The following is a 19,987-nucleotide window of genomic DNA, read 5'->3' as shown; positions in this document are numbered from 1 at the left end:
CACCTGTTCCCAATCTAGCGGGCCTTGATTGGCTGACCAGGGTTCAATAGGATGCCGAAGTGGCAAAAAATGGTGGCCGCCATGCCTCCACACCCCTCCCTCCGTCCCAGGTGCCACAACTCAGCCCTCAGGTAAGTCTGAGGGCCTATACTTTGCTTTTTATGAATTTTTGTAAACACCCTTTCCCTTTTTTTCCCTTCTTCGTATTTAGCTATGATGTAATGTAACATATGCAATAATACATAAAAGAAATAATTTAAATAATCCTTTGTGTGTGTGTTTTTTTAAACAACGAGTTTCCTCCCATTTAAACTGCTTTACCTTTTGCAATTTATGCAGCTAAGAATTGGCTACAGCAAAGCTGAGAAAACAGAGAACAGAAAATCAATCTTCGGTTTGGCACTCACTGTTTTCGGATGGTAATGATGTATGTGCTCTGAGCTAGACAACACTGTTATTTCAGTGATGAATAAAAAAAGATAACTGCTTACTTCAGCAGGATGAACAAATGCTTTGAAATGCTAATAAGGAGGAGGATAGGAGCTGTTCAGGGTATTAATTATTGATGATCATTTCCTATATCAGTACCTATAAAGATTTTAGTTCATCTTTAAAGCAGCCTTTGAAACTTGTTTTTAAAGAAACCATCATACACGTGTTCCACTCTCTTTTTCGTCATTCTTAGATGTGATATGTATGTTAAAACATCTGCTACTTACAAAAGCACCAATAAATAGCTGGTGTGAGTTTAACTTCAGAGCAACTTTTAGAGGAACCAAGTGATGTGCAACAGTAATGCTTTTCTTTACCTGCCCAAAATATGGTCCAATTAATGATAAATTAGTTTAGCAGTTACTAAACAACAAGCTCAGCTTTCAAAACACAATGGAAAGGACTCCTCTGAATTAATCTTGTGTAAATGAGCCCTACCTTACTAGTAATTGTAAAGGGATTTATGTAAATCCACTTTAGATTACACAAAGAATATGTAAACAGAGGTCAGAAGTATTTGATGAAAGTAACACCCGAGACCAGTTCTGACTTATAACTATGTAAGTGAATCAAAATGGAGGCGATCTGGTTTCTCTGTTAAAAAATCCCTTAACAGTAATGCATCCTAAGCAAGCAAACCTGCTATTAGATCATATAATGCATTACTAATATTTTGAGTTGTCTTTATTATTTACTCAGCAGGGTGTTTTTGAATAGCCTAATATACAGATTCCCATTTGCCTAAGCAAAGGACTAAGGGCAACTTCACACACATTTTTTCGTACTGAAAGGACATCTTCATACAGTAAAAAGTGTGTTTGCTGCAAAAAAAGTAGGACAGCGTGGTGAGTCAGATCATTGCAGCAGGGTTTGGTTTCAAGAATTTTTCCATTCAGTCATTCAGAGCTCAAGGAATCTGTTCATGGTTTGTGATTTCTAGAGATTATGAGAACAAACAGTGGGTGAATCTCCATAGAAGATATCAAGCCCATGACTGGAAAGGGGCCATGGCTCAGAGCATCAGCTTTGTATTCAGAAGTTCAATCCCAAATTCAATCACCAGTATCTTTCAGGTAATCTGAAATTTTAGTTCACCTTTAAAGCAGGCTTTAAAACTTGTTTTTAAAGCAACTAAAATACTTCGTATATTTATTCTGTTGATGTAGACCATACAGGAGGGCAAACTGGTTCATAACCCACTTAGGCAAGTCACAGAACTTAGGACACACACAATGCATCCCACATTCCCAGCATCAGTGGCTCCAATCCATACAAGGTTCATCATATACATTAATAGAGATTAAGCCAATCATGGTGTCCAGTGTCAAATAATTGATGATTCCAGATGGTTTAAGCAACTGAGCCAAAGTATAGTACTATCTACACACTTCATGGTCATTAGATGATCAGAAGAGTGAGTGAGCGAGTGTGTAAATTCTTACCAATTCCAAATACAGTAATCATTCTCCAGAGAGACATTTTGTCCTTACAAATCTAATGGAGTATAAATAATAATAACTCCATTGACTCCTCAACATTCTATGGTATTTCTGACACATCCACTGAAAGCAGTATTTCTACCACTGACATAAATCCATGTGACATGGGATTTACAGCAGTCCTTGGTTATGCAGTTATTGGCAACAGCAATTTCAGCCTATGAAGAACAACGTTTGGAACAAGCTGTCATTTAGATCTGAATTTATGCTTGTTTGTTCTTCAGAAATGAACTCAGTAAACGATAAATTTCCTTTTAAAAAAGAATACAGATTGGAAATATTTATGAACTGGAGACAGGAGAAGAAGCTGCTCAAGCCCATAATTTAGGACTTCCACAGAGTCAGCCTAGTTTAGGAAAAGGTCCCCTGAAATCAAGAGCAAGACAACTCACTAGGAAGCCCAAGTAGATGCAAACAAGGCTACCAGAAGGTTTCTTTGGATGGATACATACGACAATTCATCACAAGGAAACTGCTTGTAAAATTACCGTAATACATAACAGCTATCCTTTATTTCTGATAGCTGTGGGGGCTTGGTAAAATTCACCAGCATGTGGCCTTCAATTACACCCCAAGAACAGTTGGGCCCCATGTACACCTCTGCATCTGATGAGTTTGCAAATGACAAATGGTCATCCACGTTCAACTCTTTGACCCCAAACTCTGGGCAAGACTTACAACTTAGATGTGTCCCAATTATGAATCAGAATAGCAATGCATTTGTAACATGAAACTACCTTACTGAATCAGACCATTGGTCCATCAAGGTCAGTACTGTCTAAGACTGGAAGCCATTCTCCAGAGACTCAGGCAGAGGTTTTTCACATCACCTACTACTTATCTTTGTACCTGGAGATGCTGGGGACTGAACCTGGGACCTTCTGTATAACCAAGAGATGCTCAGCCACTGAGCCACAGCTCCTCTCTTGCATGATTGCTTTAGAGGAAAACATCACTATGAATTGAACTTTTTAAAAGAATCTTAGAAATCTTCACATTCAGACTTCTTTGGAAAAGTTGCAATGCAATTCACAGTCTCAACATACGTCACCTTTCACAAAACTGATTCAACAAGCCAAAATCTGGTTCAACAAGTGGAGTCATATTAACCATTACTAACATAGAAAGATCTGAACCACACCTCTCTCATTGCTTTAATCTAAAGCCATTCCACTTTCTTCTGCAAAGTCTACATACTTCAACTATACTCCATCAAGCATGCTTACTGAGCTGTGGCTCAGTGGCTGAGCATCTCTTGGTTATACAGAAGGTCCCAGGTTAAAGCTTCCTAAAACTCTTCTCAGTGTGGACATGTCACGTGCTACAGAATAAACTGCAAATGAAGAGGTAGAGACAAGAGAATGAGCTGTACTTCCTGCAAGCAGAAAATTAGCAAAGTAGTAAAACAGATAAGGTAGAACTTTTCTTCTTAATGTGCTATTTCTCTACATGCAGGACTTCTTTGGAGGAGGGGGGATAAATTGAAAAATGTTGCCCATGTGTATATCTGGCCTCAGCCATCTCCCCTGAAAAAAGGATTTTCAGAATACCCAAAATTCTACTTGAAATGTTCTGAACACCCCCTCCCCCCCCCACACAAAGCAATACATAAATCTCTCAGTTACCACTGAACACAGGTCTAGATAGGACATGCTTTCAATGCACTTATATCAACTTGTAATGATTCGTGATCCCCTGCCAGCCTGCAACATTTTCCCCGAGTGACCCTCTCCACAAAGGTCATCTCTCATTTCAGATCCAAGTTGGTGTCCATTCCATTTATATGACATATCATTTCTTGTAAGAATTTAGCACAGGTGAAAAGGTGGCAGATTTACAGCCCTGGAGACTGGTTTGCTCTATGTGCAGAATATATAGATCCTATGTAGCACAGTATTAAACAAAGTTATTTCCTTCTTTTACTTACTGCTAGTATATTGCTCTTAATAAAAAATAATCTGATGGATAACAGGGACATATGACTGTGGTTTTAAGCCAGCTGTATTTGAATTAGCCATACTGACATACTGACACTCCAGAATAGGAGTGGGGTCCAGATGAGTAGCAATGTTAGTCTGCCTGTAGCTGTGGAAAAGGAGTGGGTTCTCTCTCTCTAGCTTCATTAGACCAAAGCTCATGTTACAAAACAAACTTTGATATAGTCTACCCTTCAATCTACAGCATGTCAAACCTAGATCCTTTTTAACTACATCAGTCACCTCATTGTGTTTTACAAGAATAGGGAGAACAGTTGGATAATACAGACCCAACCATCTTGATTACCCAAACTCAACAGCACATTTAAGGAGGCATTACATATCTGGGTAGGGTAACTTATGGCTCTTATAGCTCTTTGATCAGATCGATCAAATAGGAGCTGCCATTTCACTGCAGCTAAAACAGAGGGGAAAGTTTTTAAGGGAGCTGGCCAGTCTTGGCTTATCGCCAACTTCTGTGATAATCACAGAAATCCTATATTAGGCTAGATGAGGCTAGCTGATGAGTCATTTCACCAGAGAACAATCCATGGAGGCATATATGGCCCTACCTTGAGGGGCATTTGGTAAGCTGAAAGATGGAATACATAGGTTATAATTTTTTAAAAAATGGAGGGCTGGGGGAGGAAATAACCATTACCTAGACTAATGATCATTTGGTCCAGAACCTTCACTGCCGCACTGTAAATCCCAGAATTCTTTGAATTTAGATTGTCAGTGACTACAGTCACTACAGAGACCATGACTGGATTTAGACCATCTTTAAGGATGGAGATCATGGAGGTGATAGATTCTAATGCATACTGGTTCACTTTCTTGTTGGAGTCCTGAAGCCTCGGGATAAATGCATCAAAGATCTGTTCATGTGAGAAAAGACAGGTAAATTTTGATATGACTAGCATAGCATGTATACAAAGAAAGTTGGGAACAGAGGTTTCCATCAAATAAATATTGGCTCATACATGACAGCACTCTTTTCCAAAGGTTTAGAGCCAAAGTACAGCAAGCAAAGCTCACGGAATAGAAATCTCTTGCCCAGCCCCGCTCCAATTTTGCTTGGGGAAGGGGGTCAGAGGGCCCTCATGAACAGTATTTGGGGTGAAATGGGGGTCTTGGATCCAACCCCCTTTCTAAAACAGTTTTCAAGGAGAAAAAGAGAGATATCATGCTACTATTAAACACATTTTATTTGTAGCATGTAGCTTAGCCCTCAGATAAACTAGTAAAGCTAAAATGGAGATCTGAATCCACCAGTCCTGGATTCTGTGCATTAAAAAGCCTCTGGCCTGGTTTTCACATGGATGTATACGTCAAGAATGGCAGTTGAAAATGTGACTTGATTCCATTGAAAAACGTTGCATATAAGATGGTACAACAGTTCCCTCTCTGGGACTGTCTCTTATGGCTCATTCACACATGCAAATTATCAAATGATATGCATGCATGTATAAATCTGCCCTAAGAATATGCCTTCTAAGTACATTTTGATTATCCAGATATAGATTAGTTTGAAGATTATAGATACAGCTGTGTGTCTCTGACCAAGGAAATCAGCAGCTGCCAAAGATCTGTGCTCTGTGGCCGAGGAGAAGTAAGGTTAATTTGCCACCATATAAAGAAATGGCACAGTTTGTTTTAAGAGAAAAAAGTGAGCCAGTTCTGCCTCATGGGTGAGCTGGCTCTAGGAAAGCATGGAAGACATTTAAGGAGTGGTATGTTATTTGGGATATGAAGCCACCATCTCAAATGGAAATAACTACTAGAACAGATTGCTGTCATATTCTTTAGAGTAATGGATTCTGTCAATCCTGCCACTGTGCTGCATCCTCAGGTGAGGCAGAACAGGGGGGAAAATAGCATTAACAACAGCTGCTGCTGTGTAGGAGGGAAATAAGGACCTCTCTGCAAGTCTTTTCAGCATCTCTGGACTGCCTCCTTAAGAAGCAAAGATAGAGATGAAGAAGGGAAAGAGGTTACAGTCAGCAATTAGGTTTTTTACAAAGATAGTTGTAGGATATGGGGGGAATACCCAGAAAGGAGTTAGCAGGGTATAGCCCATAATAAAAACTAGGAAGCAGTGACAAAATGGTGACCATTTGGGATCTGGATAAGATAGGATATTCTACAGCTGCTCCTCTGCTCTCTGAAGGCATCCCATGAGAGCCAGTGTGGTGTAGTAGTTATAGTGCTGGATCAGGATCTGGGACATCCAGGTTCGAACTCCTACTCTGCCATGGAAGCTCACTGGATGACCTTTGGCCAGTCTGTACCTCTCTCAGCCAAAACTACCTCTTAAGGTTCTTATGAGGATAAGACAGAGGAGGGAGGAATGCGGATGTAAGGCCATTTTGGGTTCCCCCATTTGGAAGAGAAGCAGCGTTTAAATAATAAAACATAAATACATTTTTCATTATTCTAGTAAATTTCTTGGTAAACAGTGATCTAGTTTGAGCAACTGGGATCTCAATTTTTCCTTGCTCCTATGAACAAAAGGGCCAAGGAACACCGATTGATATGGAGGTTTCCTCCAAAACAGCAGCAAAGTGGAACACAGCAAGAACTAACTTAAATGATTTAAACTGGATGACCTATATTAAGGCTACTGGAATGGCATGAAAATAGTCTCTGTACCTGGATGACATTTGAGGAGACAAGCTGGGGGTTGTTCTTGCAATGCTCCATCAGCAACATGATCCCTTCCATGCGTTTCTGAAATTCCTTGGCCACAAGCATCTTATTGAGCTCTTTGAGTTGTTCCATTACTTCTAAGCTGCGCAGGGATGAATGGCGAGCCATGGGTTGTGGCAGGGCTAGGGTACTGGAGATGGACCTGGTGCTGAGGAGTACAGGCTTTTTAATGCTGTTACACCTCAATGATCGATAAATGATGTTATCCAACGCTACTGTACATAGCGGGCATCAAAAGAAGTAAAAGAAACATAACATCTGAAACATAACATCTAAGTATGAATATTAAGCACAACCTTTTAATTTTATTTAATTTGCATAACCTGCTCTGTCTGCAAGGTTGTAAGAACATGTGTGCATTGTATGTGGTAACATGTAGCTAGTGATGGCCATGTGAGGTAGAAGATATTACAACAGGATAAGTGTTGAGGATTTTAACCTTAAATCACAGCTTAGGACGTTTGGACAGAGTAGGTTCTTGTGTAAATCCGCAAATATGCATTTTTTTTCACTTATAGCTAACTCACAGTTTTTCAGCCTTGAAGGATATGAATAAACAGCCTTATCTACTAAACCACTGGACTGACCATTCAATACCAAAGATTAGAATTAATCTTATATTGGTGTTATTGCCAATAGTCAAGTCTGACATTGCCTCCAAATGGAAACCAAAAACCCCACCAACAATAGCAAATTGGTATAGCCGTATATGGGACTATTTTATAATCGAGAAACTGGCAGACCACGTAGCTCAGTACAAAAATCATAATTACAAATCTTAGTTCTTGGAACAGTGGTTTCCAATCCTGGAATACTTCACGTGTAATGATACAATGTTACAGACAATTCCTAAAAGGGAATATTATAGCTTATTAATAAGTTATTAATGAAGCAAAAAGATAAATTCTTCTCTTCTTGATAATTTTGTTGATTGTAAATATTGTTAAGGGTAAGAACAGGAATGATACTAGTATAGAATTGACTGTGGAAATGTCTACTTTAATTGATAGTGTTAACGTTTGCAAAACATGTTGCTGAGTTAAAATTGAATGTTCATAAGTTGCATGTTTGTAATGTAAAAATAAATAAAAATAGTAATATAAAAAAACAGCTTTATGCTCAGAATAAATTCCAGAACAAATAGACCAGAGTTTGCAACCATTATTCTTTGGGATGCTCAAAGGTATCTTACATCATGCCTTCAGATAGCATGAATCAGAAGGTTTAGTAAAGTCATGTGTTGGCTTCTGTAATTGTTTCTATATAAACTGGCCACATCCTGTAACCTCTGAATCTTGTGGATTTGGAATTCAGAGAAATCTCCCCCCACCCCACCCTTTTCTTTTGCAAAGCTCTGAGGGTCACTCTAAACATTACTTCTTCACAAGTTCTCCATGGAGCCAACCCAGGCTTATGCAGACACACAGCAGCTTTGGGGAATGGCTTGTAAAAAAAAAGAGAGCCTAAAAGAGCTTGGAAAGCTGCTGTACTTTCTCCCAAGCTTTCCCCTCCCCATGCAAAAAGAGTGGGGAGGGAGAGAGTTTTTTGTTCTGTCTAGTCCATGTGGAGGTATTTTATGCGTGTGAGGCAGCAGAAGTGGGAAAACAGTCCCCTCCCTCACTGTTTTTGCATGGGGGAAGAGTTTGGGAGAAAGGCAGCTTTCCAAGCCCATTTGGGCTCTCCTTTTTTTATGCAAGCCATTCTCCAAAGCAGCTGTGTGTCTGCGCGAGCCCAAGGTGGCTTCATGGAGAACTCATGAAGGAAGTAACATTTAGAGCAACCCTGATTTCCAAGTTTTGAAACGTAACCTGTTTCCTTAGAGACAGGTTCTACTTGCTTACATAAGACTGATTTTTATAGGATATGCCAGTGTCCTGTGTATCCATGCAATAATGTTTTGTTTAATCCGATCTTAAGTGGTCAGGTTATTTTAAAATAAACGTTGTAATTAATACACTATTTATTGGCTGTAAAATACAGGGTTTCCCTTTGAACCTGAAACAAACAAATAAACCTCAATATCTCACTTAGAGACTGAGGGCTGTGCCCTGTCTCCAAGAACAGTATTTTGGGCTGCAGCAGAAAGGAAGAGGTGAGGAAATCCTGCTCTGCTGACAGAAATCTCTTAAGTCAGTGGAGATTTACTGCAGAATCCAAGCCTTTGTTTTGAATCCACCTGAGATATATCTTCATGGTCAACAGAAAAGCAAGCTAATGCTTCATACCCTTCATCTGAAGGCAGGCTGTCCAATGAGGTTGTCAAGCTACCACTTTTTGACCTTCTCTGGCTTTTTGCGGAAGGAGCTTGGGGTGGCTGGTCTTCCATTCCCTATGTAAACAACAAAAAAGAAAAAAGTAAGCATCTTAATTAAAATGGCTGTCTCACACATCCCAGAAAAGAATGGTTCCCAGTGTTTTCATAGCATATTGACCTTTGTAATATTTGAACAGAAGATTTGGGTACACAAACACGTACTTAATTCCCATGTAACAAAAGGATGAAAAAGAGGGTGTATATGAACATCTGATTGGACTTTTACTGCAAATATTTTTTGTGCCCTCATACTTACTTTCTGCTTAATTGTAGCCATGACATCACGCAAGTCATGTGATGGCAGACATTGCTTCAAATAGCCATCAAACTTTGAATGGGACATAAGTATGTTCAGCATCTTCCGGCCATAAAATCTAGCATAGGAAAGAGAAAGTTAATTACCAGCATTTGATAGTAAAATCATCTGCAGATCGCAATGAACCATTCAGAACCTAGGCAACAGCTCCTGTTGAAATTTGTATTGCTATTGAAATGCAATACAAATTGACATATGGTTTGCAGGTTTTTTTATTTTTTTCAAACATAAATTGTTGTAATATCCTATCATCCTTCCAGTCTTTACAGATAATAAAGTTCCCAATAACGAGATAACCAGCGTACAATTTATAAATATTAACTGATTTAATGTAGTTATTTATTTTTAAAGTCTCTATTTCCTACTTTTCATTTCAGAAGATAGCCCAAGGCATTGTCTTGGTTCTATATATGCCTATGATTTATTAAATGATATGGGTTCTGCTTTGTAGAATAGGCCCAGGGCTTTTTTTCAGGGGGAACGCGGGGGAACGGAGTTCTGGAACCTCTTGAAAATGATCACATGGCTGGTAGCCCCGCCCTCTGATCGCCAGACAGAGAGGAGTTTAGATTGCCCTCCGTGCCGCCAAGTGGCGCGGAGGGCAATCTAAACTCCCCTCTGTCTGGAGATCAGGGGGCGGGGCCACCAGCCTCATGACCATTTTCTCTGAGGGCAACCCACCGAGTTCCACCACCTCTTTTCCCAGAAAAAAAGCCCTGAATAGGCCTAAAGTAACATGGATATTAATCAGAATGAGAGCACCTTTTCATGCTATAAGATGTTCTCGGTACTCTCTGTAATATATTCGTAAACAGGAAAATTTCAGTTCCAGCCACTATTATGGTGCAGTTATCTCTTTAGAAGAACACAGCTGCAATCACCCAGCATCTTCTATGATAATGTCCCTCATGTCTATAAATAAGTTTTTCTGATAACTTCCTTCTCTTGACCTGCTTTGCCAGTACACGCAAGAGAGTTAGTCAGAAATTTAAATGCCCCTCAATTTTACTGAATTTGCATACTGCCTGCTATTTGACAGAAGAATACAGGCAACAGCAAATTGTATGAAATATGACTGTCCTAAATGTCAACTACCAAAAGTCAAAAAATCCAAATTGTTAGGCCTCCTGAAATGTATACTGAAGACATATTTCATTTATTGTGTTATGTGCCGTCAAGTTGCCTCTATAGCGACCCTATGAATGAAAGACTTCCAAAACATCCTATCATTAACAGACTTGCTTGTCTTCAATAGCTGATTTCATGCCAGGTACATTTTTACTGACTGGTTAACATATGCTTTAATTAATTTCCATGTGTCCTGACCATTATTGAAAGCCTGTGCAACATATTAAAGTTCATTGTTAATGCAAACTTTGAACTACTATAAAAATAACTCCTTTCCCCAGTTGTCATAATGGCATTGCTCTACAGCAAATGACTTGCTAAATTTTTCTAGCAAAGAAATATAGTTTTAAAAAGCAAGTCCGCTCCTTATTTGGCCAACATCATACACGCATGCTGCATGTCATGCTCTCTGCGGCAAGGACTTTATGCTTTCTAGAATGTCTTATGTCCAGCTATGAATTCTGGCTACGGCATTTGACATCTCAAGGAACTGGTTAAAATGTTATTTGATATTTCTGTATTATAAGCCTAGATTTCAAAGTAAATTTACTTTTGAAAAAATAAAAATATATATTAATGTTCTGTTCGTTGGGGGAAACAACACAGCCCAGTGGTCCATGCAACACTTATGTGGTCAGAGGGAACCAAAAATATCATACCTTAGACCGACACTTAAAAGACTTCTTATATACCCCACTCTTTATTATACACTAGAATGTTCTATCTTTCCGGAGCTGGAAAGGACACTGTTACCGTGTGTCTTGATTGCAGTCCTGAGCAAGTTTGACCAGCGTCTGCACCAGCACCTCCATACTCTCTCGGCTGCCTGAGAGCAGCTTTTCTGCCCCAATCTGTTCCAAAACTGTCAATAAGTGCTCAGCAGCACATTTTCGAACAAGGGGATTACGATGGCTGCAAAGAAATGATATCAAAGCAATCAGAGAGATGAAGCTCTTTGACCCAAAAGTAATAAAAGCTGGGTCCTGGAAAACGTGAATGGCTGGTAGCAGGAAGCACTCTACTTTGATTAGAGTAGAGGGTTTCAACCTATTTTTCCATACTGTGTCAACTTCCCTTAAAGTAGATCATCACTCAGGTGACTTAACAGGCCCTTTAAGGGTCCCCAGTGTAGTTGCCAGCAACTCTACCACAGAACAAACATATTACTTATAGCTAAGAAGCCAATTACCTTAATAGAAACACAGAGCAGCTGACTCAGTGGTAGTATAAGAATCTATCCCAATTCCCTCTAAATTTGCAATGCGGGTAATCATGGAGCACACTAAATACAAGAGGGTGAGCTGAAGGACAATGCAGCACAGCAGAGCGGAATCTGAAATTTGACAGTATTTGCAGCTACGGGGGTACACAAAGTGCTGGTCTGAGTTCACAATTTTGTTTTACATTCAACATATCATTAAGGAAATATAAATGTATGTTCATGTTAAGGGGCTACACTATATGCAGCGACACTACAACCAACACTTCACACATGTTACAGCCACATTTTAGTTGGTACATGTGAAAAAGGAAGAGACAAAGTGGGGCAAATACATATTACTTATCTGACTGGGTTCCAAAGTTATGTCCTGTAATCTAGCAGAGTTCAGAAAGCTTGATGCCATTCATACACATCCCCCAAAGAACGATATTCCCAGGACTCTGCAGTCCTAATAACCGGTCAATAACTGGGTAGCCAACAGACGTTGATGTTTTCTCTGCCTCTCCCCTCTGTTTCCATGGGGGTATGGGCATCTGGCCTCCTGCAGATGTCCCCTTTTATCTTGCACAATGCCCTGCAAGCTCTAAAGCTTCCTACCCATGCTCAGGTATTCATGATGCTTTGACAATGTGTAGGAGAAAAGGCAATTACATACTTCACTCCATTGGCCATGAGGGCTGCTAATGCTCGCAAAGGAGTCACACTTTGTGCCATGACTCCTAAGGATTGGTCAGCTGCTTTCTGGATGAATTCACTAGAATCTCCCGTCTTCTGAAGGAGGACTCGAGCAATCTCTTCAACCTCCTGATCCATGTGCTTCTTCAAGGTCTTGAACAGTTCAGAAAGGGTCCCAATAGCAAACCGAGACACTTTTGACCGCAGGTTACTAACCTGGCAAAGGAAACATTATTGAGTGAAGTATTTAAAGCCACAATATCACATTTGCAAATTCTCATACTACTACCAGAGATGTGTAACTGAACACATTAGCTGAACAACGAACAGAGCCAGAGCAATGTAGTAGTTAGAGTTGGGCATCCTGCAAGATGCTGCTGTTACAGAAGACTGCTCCATAATATTTCTCAGAGAGTAAGCTCCCAATAACGAAACAGGACTCAATTCCACAGCAGATCCTGAACTTGATACCTGAGGGATTCAGCCTATCCACCACCACTCGACTGGGCAAACAAGTAAGTCAAACAAGTAAGAAAATATTTTAACAACTATAGGCCAGAGTGGATCATGTGGTATACTTTCTTCTAAGGCCTCAGAAAGCTCCCAAGTCGAGTTTCGTTGCTGGTCCGAGCATCATTCTGCTGTTATGTTTCCTGTGAGAGACTGTCCTTCTCTTTGCCTTTAAAACACACATCTTGATAGGTTTGACAGATGGGTTGTGCTGCCAATGATCAGGAAGTGCCTGATGGATCCCTCTTTCTTATATCATTTTAGAAAATAGATAACAAAAATGCATCACCTCGTCTGTGAAAGATAAAACTGGGCAAGGGATAAAATGAAAGATGTGGCTACAGCTCTTAGCAAGAATGTCTGTAGAAGAAAATAATCCATATGCCTTTTATACACACACACACACACACACACACACACACAACACGCAAGGGACCCATAAGAACTTGTGGGAGGCATCTCATTTTCCCCTCCTCTTTCCATTTCCTGAAAGCCCCCCCAGACTCTTCCTTTTCCCCACTTCCTTCTCTCCTTCCCACCCACCAGCCCACCTACATTTTCTATGCCCTCCATCTTCAGCTATATTTATTATTTGTACCTTGCCTTTCTTCACAATGGGAAACCAAAGCAGCTCACATAATTCTCCTTTCCTCCATTTTATCCTCACAAGAATCCTGTGAGTTATGTTAAGCTGAGAGTGTATGACTGGTCCAAAGTCACCCAATGAGCTTCCATGACAGAGTGGGGATTCAAATCTGGGTCTCCCAGATACCAACCACTCTACATCTTGCTGGCTTTTGTGGAATGCCTACTGTTGAACACTAGGAAGCAGCTGGGCCTCCATATGCCGTGCAAATTGTATGGTTGCAATTAGCCTAAAGTACTCTGTTACCCTTGTGAGTTGTGGGAATTAATGTACAAAGGAGGGGCAGTGAGAGGGAGTAACTAGCAGGATCTCCACCTATGTACACAAGGATCATTCCCTTAGAGAATTCTCTGAAAGAAAGAGGCAGAAGTTCAACATGAATGGTTTTTATTAAAGGGGTAGCAAAAGTAAACACACAAGAAATTCCACACAACATACACGCAGAGCTAACTAGAAAACAGGGAGGAAGATGGAGAGGAGTTCAGAGTTGGGTGATATTTACCAGCCTAGAAGGTAGGGGACATCTGTGGGATAGCAGCTTGAGCAACCAGAAGTTTGCAGCAGGAAGAAAAAGGCTCAGACACATGTCTGAGGGTGGGTATAGGATCCAAGAACACATGCACACAGCTCTGGCCAAGGGCAGTGTAAATATACATACCCTGAGGCAGGACTGGGTGTCTCTGCCCCAAAACAATAGCTTAATGCTTAGTCCAGAGATGACAACAATAACATGGGAAAGGTTTGATTAAACCTTCCTGGGTGTTACTAAAAGTTAAAAAAGGTGATTGATGACCTATGATGGGTGGACACGAGGGGCTTTCACGTCCCTGAATAGCCCAGATTGGGAGAGTGAATAAGGGGATATCAGCAGGGTATGGATGTGATTAATTCCAGAACTCCTGGAAGATTTTTTGTCTTTACGTCTTTGCACATCTCCAGGGTGTGGGACTGATAGCCAGTCCTGCCTATGACTCACATGCCAGTAATTTTCCAACTCCTGGCCAGGGGTTGGCAACTATTTCTTGCCTTGCCAGGCAGGGTTTCTGTGTTTAAAACATCTGAGAAGAGGGGCTTATGATATAGCCATATTAATAAGCTTCCCTATTAGCGTGAGGGTCAGGGTTGACTTCTAACACTACCAGGCCTGGCCCATTAAGTCCTCCCTCAAATGCCAAAATAGCACTGGAAAGGACCCTGCCTTCTACTGACAGAAACCAAGAGTTGAAGTTGGAAATGCTGTTGTGGTTGCCTAACAATAGCCAATGAGGGCAGGGCTGGCCAATGAGGGCACATCAGTGAGATGGGGCAGCTGCCAGGGCCCATGGCTTCTGGTGAGGCCCAGTGCTTATGACTCCTTACTCATGCATCTCCTCTGATGCCTGCACTTACCCCTTCCACTGCCTCCTTGTGAGTGCTTTGTCACCTCTGCTCCCAACTGCATCAACTGCCCAGTGCTGTTTGAGAAGAGCAATTGGGTCGTGCAGAAAGTACCAGCATTCCTGGTGGCCATGACAGTGGCACTTTTAGCTGCACCTACCACCCAGCAGCATCAGGGAGAGGGTGTGTAGGCAGCTGGGTGCATATGAATAAGAGGGCAAGAAGGAGCGCCTAGGGGGACCTCTGAACACACTCTGCCCAGGGCCCCCCAAAACCTGGAACTGGCCCTTACTGAAGGCATTCATTTCTTAAAGCTACAGGCACTATTTCTATCATTTTGGAGGTCTAGCTCCTCCCCCCACCCCACCTTTTCTTTTTTTAAGATTTCACATTTTTCTGCAAACTTGGGACATTTTTCAAGTTTGTAAAAAGATCTCTCTTGTCTGTTCATGGACCCAGTTTCTGGATTTAAATATCCACATATCTAGCCACATTAAAAATTAGATAGATTATGATTATAAACAGATATTCTGAACAACTTTCTCTGTCCTCATATTTTCAAAGCATGTTTTGAGTTTACTGGGTGGGAATGTTTGAATTCTACCTACCAACAATCAAAGCTTTCATTTCCCAGAAATCAATTCTATATTCATAAGTCTGGAAAGAAAAACTGGAGTGGAGACTACAAATTACTCAAGTGGTCAAAATGCCATTATTTGCTGCAGATGACAGAAGGCTTAATAGACTTGCCAACTCCGCTATGTTAATAGTCCAACTGAACAAGCGTAGAGATGGCCCCTGTGGTTTGTTTTACCTCCTGCTTTTTTATGAGAAGGGTTTAAATGAAAGCAATGAAATCTCTCCATTAAGTGGTCAAATAAATAGCAAGGCTGTTCAGAGCAACCATGGGTGAATAAGCACCCTAGGATCCAAACACTGGCCAGCTCAGCACAGGCTCTCTAGGCATGCCACTTCCAAAGTGGGCTAAAGAAAGCAGCACTGGTGCCTGGAATTGGGAATAATTAGGCACCAAATGGGAAATTTGCAGTTCTTTCCATTTATTGTGTTGGAAACATAGGTGACATTCCAGGCAATGATATGCTATTGATAGAATACAGAGAAGAGACATGGGAAAAAAGTATTTTGAAATATGTTACACTCGGGCTTTGAAAGCCAAAAGCAAAATACACATGCATCAGTTATAAAAGATAAATGAATGCAGACAAACACACAGGACAGACTGTGAGATGCCCTTCTTAACCAAGCAATGCTTCTTAACAAGCCTTTTGAACTCTGAATGAGAATAGAAAGCAAATAAATAAATAGAAATAAATTGGTAGACAGGTAGTTAAGAGAAATATACATTGTCCAATAGATGTACTATAAAAAATCATGCTAATGACCAGAAGGGCAATCCTAAACAGAGTTACTCCCTTCTAAATGCATTGATTTCAACAGATTTAGAATGCTACAACTCTGCTTAGGATTGTACAAGTCAGCTAGACAAAGGATTGCTTTACACATACTGAGGCCATAGCTCAAAAGTTACAAAAAATAAATACATGCTTTGCTTACAGAAGGTCCCCCATCTCTAATCAAAAGATTTTAAGGCCATTTCCACACACTTTGAATAATGCACTTTCAATGCACTTTAGCAATCCTTTGGAAGTGGATTTTTTGTTCCACACATGGAAAAGCAGTTCCAAATGTTCACTAAAGAGTATTGAAAGTGGATTAGCCAACATGTGTGGAAGCAGCCTAAGTAGAAGGGTTTGGAAGACCCTCTGTATTGGTCCTTGGAAAATGGCTTGCCACCTGATTCAATGCTAGATGGACCATCAATCTGCCTGAATATAAGGCAGTGCCTTCTACCCCATCTTTATAGTTTAGATATATAACTGAAGAGGAAACATGTATACCCAAGTATGTCATAATTTTGTTTTTCTGTTGTGAACCCACTCTCAGTTACTGGCAGAACTCCTATCTTCTCGGAGATTTCTAGCCACAGCCCAGAGGATGTCTAGGTATGGCCAAATCCCAAAAGATGTTCTATGTAGATATTGTAATAGATTTCTGGAGCCTGTGTGAGTGTGTGTGCATGCGTGCACACATGTACATGTTCAAAGCACTGGATATGATATCTGACATTTAAGTAGACATCTTGAGAATCTTCCCTAAATGTTTTTTAAAGTGAATTTATGAGTGAAAGAGGTATGGAGAACAACTATTAAATGGGGGGGAGGGGTCAGCTCAAATACAGGAAGCAGAACTTCAACTTCCTGTACTTCCTGTTCTGTTTTGCCTCCCTTTTCCCATGAATAATATTCCCTGACCTACTTGGAAGCCATCTCTAATCCATATTCCATTTTTATCTTTTTCTGCCAGCACCACAGTCCTAGCCAAAAGAGAGTACCAAATTTCTAAAAGCATTAACTTTCTGAAACAGCTTCATACAAATTGAGTAAATAGATGCACATCTAATGGGTTTTCATGATCTGTTCTGTACAAAACTGGGATTTTTCTGGGCTGGTTATACACAGTGTATCATTAATCACGTCTTTTGGGTACAGGTAAATAGGATACTAAGCAGATATAAGTCTAGAGAGGTATAAAAGCTGCTCAGAGACACATTGTCTTAACAGAAACAGACTGGAACACATCAGGTAACATGCAGAAAAAGTCGATTGGGCATATGTTAAATACACATTTCCCACCTCTTTTGTAGCTGCCAAGGAAACATCATGAAGCCTACACAGAAGAAGTTCTGAATGGCAGTTTGCCAAGCATCTGATGCTGAAGAGACCTTTCTCCTTTAGCTGCCTGAGAGGCAATTATCAGAAAAATGGAGGGAGAGAAGGAAAATTATTAGTCTTGCCTGGCATTTTACAGACACAGGATTTCTAGCAGCAGCCAAAGCGTCTGAAAATAAGATGTGTCATACAAGTTACACATTGGGAATACAAAAAAGCAAAATGATGCTGAACCTCTTACATACCATGGTTTTAAAATTTGGGTGGTGGGGGGGAATCTTTTGCCAGCCAATGTGCTTGATAGAGTCTCCTATGAATTAACCTGAATAAAAGACTGTGATTTACTAGTTCCGCATGATATGCTGCATCCTTGGGAAGGGGCTGAGACTTGCCCAGCAGATTTCCTCTTGTGAGGCCCAGGAGACAACACTTGCATTTCCTGCCCTCTTCTTGCCAACAATCTCTTCTAACTCTGCCTTGCTGAATTAACAGCACCATCTCTTGGTGAATGACAAAAGGCACAGGAGGATTTTTTCTTGCTTGCTCGTGTTTCTTCAGGAATGTTCACAAGTGCAGCTTAAATCAGCATTTTTAAAAAATCAGTCTCACAGAATATAACTAGCAACAATGTGCGTTCAGTTCCTGCATATTCATACATGCCTCAGTCAAACAGCATCAGAGACACACAAGCTTGTTACCATTGGGTAGCCATAGTGGTCTGCCAGTAGAAAGCAAGATTCAAATCAGTAGCACCTTACCTTATACCCAGGAAAATATTGTTGGCCTTTAAGGTGCTACTGGACTCAAAAGTAATAAGAGGCTGTACTTTAGGGACACTATTTACTGGTGTACAGGTGACAGTATCCTAAGAGGAAAAGATTCTAGAGCAACTTCTCTCTAAATTCTACCCAAAAAAGTACAAGTAGGGTAACTAATTCATCCCAATAGAGGGATGAGAGCCAGTTTGGTGTAGTGGTTAAGAGCGTGGGACTCTAATCTGGAGAGCCGGGTTTGATTCCCCACTCTTCCACTTGAAGCCCCCTGGGTGACCTTGGGTCAGTCACAGCTTCTAGGAGCTCTCTCAGCCCCACCCACCTCACAGGGTGTTTTGTTGTGGAGATGATAATGGCATACTTTGTAAACCACTCTGAGTGGGCATTAAGTTGTCCTGAAGGGCGGTATATAAATCAAATGTTGTTATTATTATTAATAGTGTTTTAGTGTAATTGGACTCCTGATTAACTTTGCTGCTACAGACTAACAGTTTTCCCTCTGGAATTTTTGGTTTGTACCTGTTTGCAATATAAGCACCACATCAAACCCATATCCAAGCCACTGCCACTGAGAATCTTCCATATATTTTTGCAACCCCCCCCCCCCCACAACCTAGTGACTGGTTTGTACCTGGAAGTGACAATGGGGAGCTCTAGAAAACACTGCAACTTTATGGTTTTACCATAGAGTTTCTTGTAGTTCCTATAGCCCCCCCCCATTGTCACTTCCAGGTATAACCCAGAAACTATGCAGAAGCCTTTTTTCGTTTATTTTTTCTCCTACCAGTACTTGGAGCTATAGAAGACAACAGAGCAAATCCCCAGGCACATGGGAAGCCTACACAGACAGCCAGTTTGGTGTAGTGATTAAGAGCACGGGACTCTAATCTGGAGAACCGGGTTTGATTCCCCACTCCTTCATTTGAAGCCAGCTGGGTGACCTTGGGTCAGTCACAGCTTCTAGAAGCTCTCTCAGCCCTACCCACTTTACAGGGTGTTTGTTGTGGGAATAATTATAACATACTTTATAAAACGCTCTGCGTAGGTGTTAAGTTGTCCTGAAGGGTGGTATATAAATTGAATGTTGTTGTTGTTGTTGTTGTTGTTACATGAATCTAATCTGGATGTAATCAGAGCATGGATCACGATGTTCAAATCACACTTTTCAAGGAACAGTTATAGCTGGTGTATCAACCAAAGGTGATAAAAGGCACTATGTGTCACAGAGGAGATCTGGGCCTCAGCCTCTATGCCAGCATCCAACAGTACCCCCAAAGCTACAAACCTGTTCCTTAAGAGAGAGTGCAACTCTCTCCAGTACAGGCTGAGTCCTCAGTCCTCAAGCATTATGACATAACAGCAAAGGGACTGGGTGGAAGTAGGACTGACAACTTACAGGTGGGTCCTGGAGATATCCTGCGATTACAACTGAATTCCAGACTACAGAGACCAGTTCCCCTGGAGAAAATGGGTGCTTTGGAGAGTGGACTGTATGGCATTCTACCCCACTGGGGAGGAGAGGTCCCTTTCTTCCCCAAACCTCACCTTCCCCAGGATCCACCCCAAATCTCCTGGAATTTCGCAACTCAGAGCTGGCAAT

The 19,987-nt window shown here is 40.9% G+C and overlaps 1 protein-coding gene across 4 annotated transcripts in view; it reads right to left on the bottom strand.

The window, feature by feature from the left end:
* Positions 1–19,987, bottom strand: part of TOGARAM2 (TOG array regulator of axonemal microtubules 2) — a 79,936-nt gene that overhangs the window by 14,195 nt on the left and 45,754 nt on the right. For all 4 annotated transcript variants that reach the window (XM_054983025.1, XM_054983035.1, XM_054983014.1 and 1 more), the window contains 7 exons: positions 17,579–17,684; positions 12,312–12,547; positions 11,188–11,346; positions 9,247–9,364; positions 8,902–9,005; positions 6,620–6,824; positions 4,629–4,845 (listed from right to left, as the gene is read on the bottom strand). In XM_054983025.1, coding sequence (XP_054839000.1) covers positions 4,629–4,845; positions 6,620–6,824; positions 8,902–9,005; positions 9,247–9,364; positions 11,188–11,346; positions 12,312–12,547; positions 17,579–17,684 — 1,145 coding nt within the window. The remainder of the gene's footprint in view (positions 1–4,628; positions 4,846–6,619; positions 6,825–8,901; positions 9,006–9,246; positions 9,365–11,187; positions 11,347–12,311; positions 12,548–17,578; positions 17,685–19,987) is intronic.

The sequence above is a fragment of the Eublepharis macularius genome, chromosome 1, assembly GCF_028583425.1.
Source record: "Eublepharis macularius isolate TG4126 chromosome 1, MPM_Emac_v1.0, whole genome shotgun sequence".
Taxonomy (NCBI): domain Eukaryota; kingdom Metazoa; phylum Chordata; class Lepidosauria; order Squamata; family Eublepharidae; genus Eublepharis; species Eublepharis macularius.
This window is presented reverse-complemented; position numbering and strand designations above follow the sequence as displayed.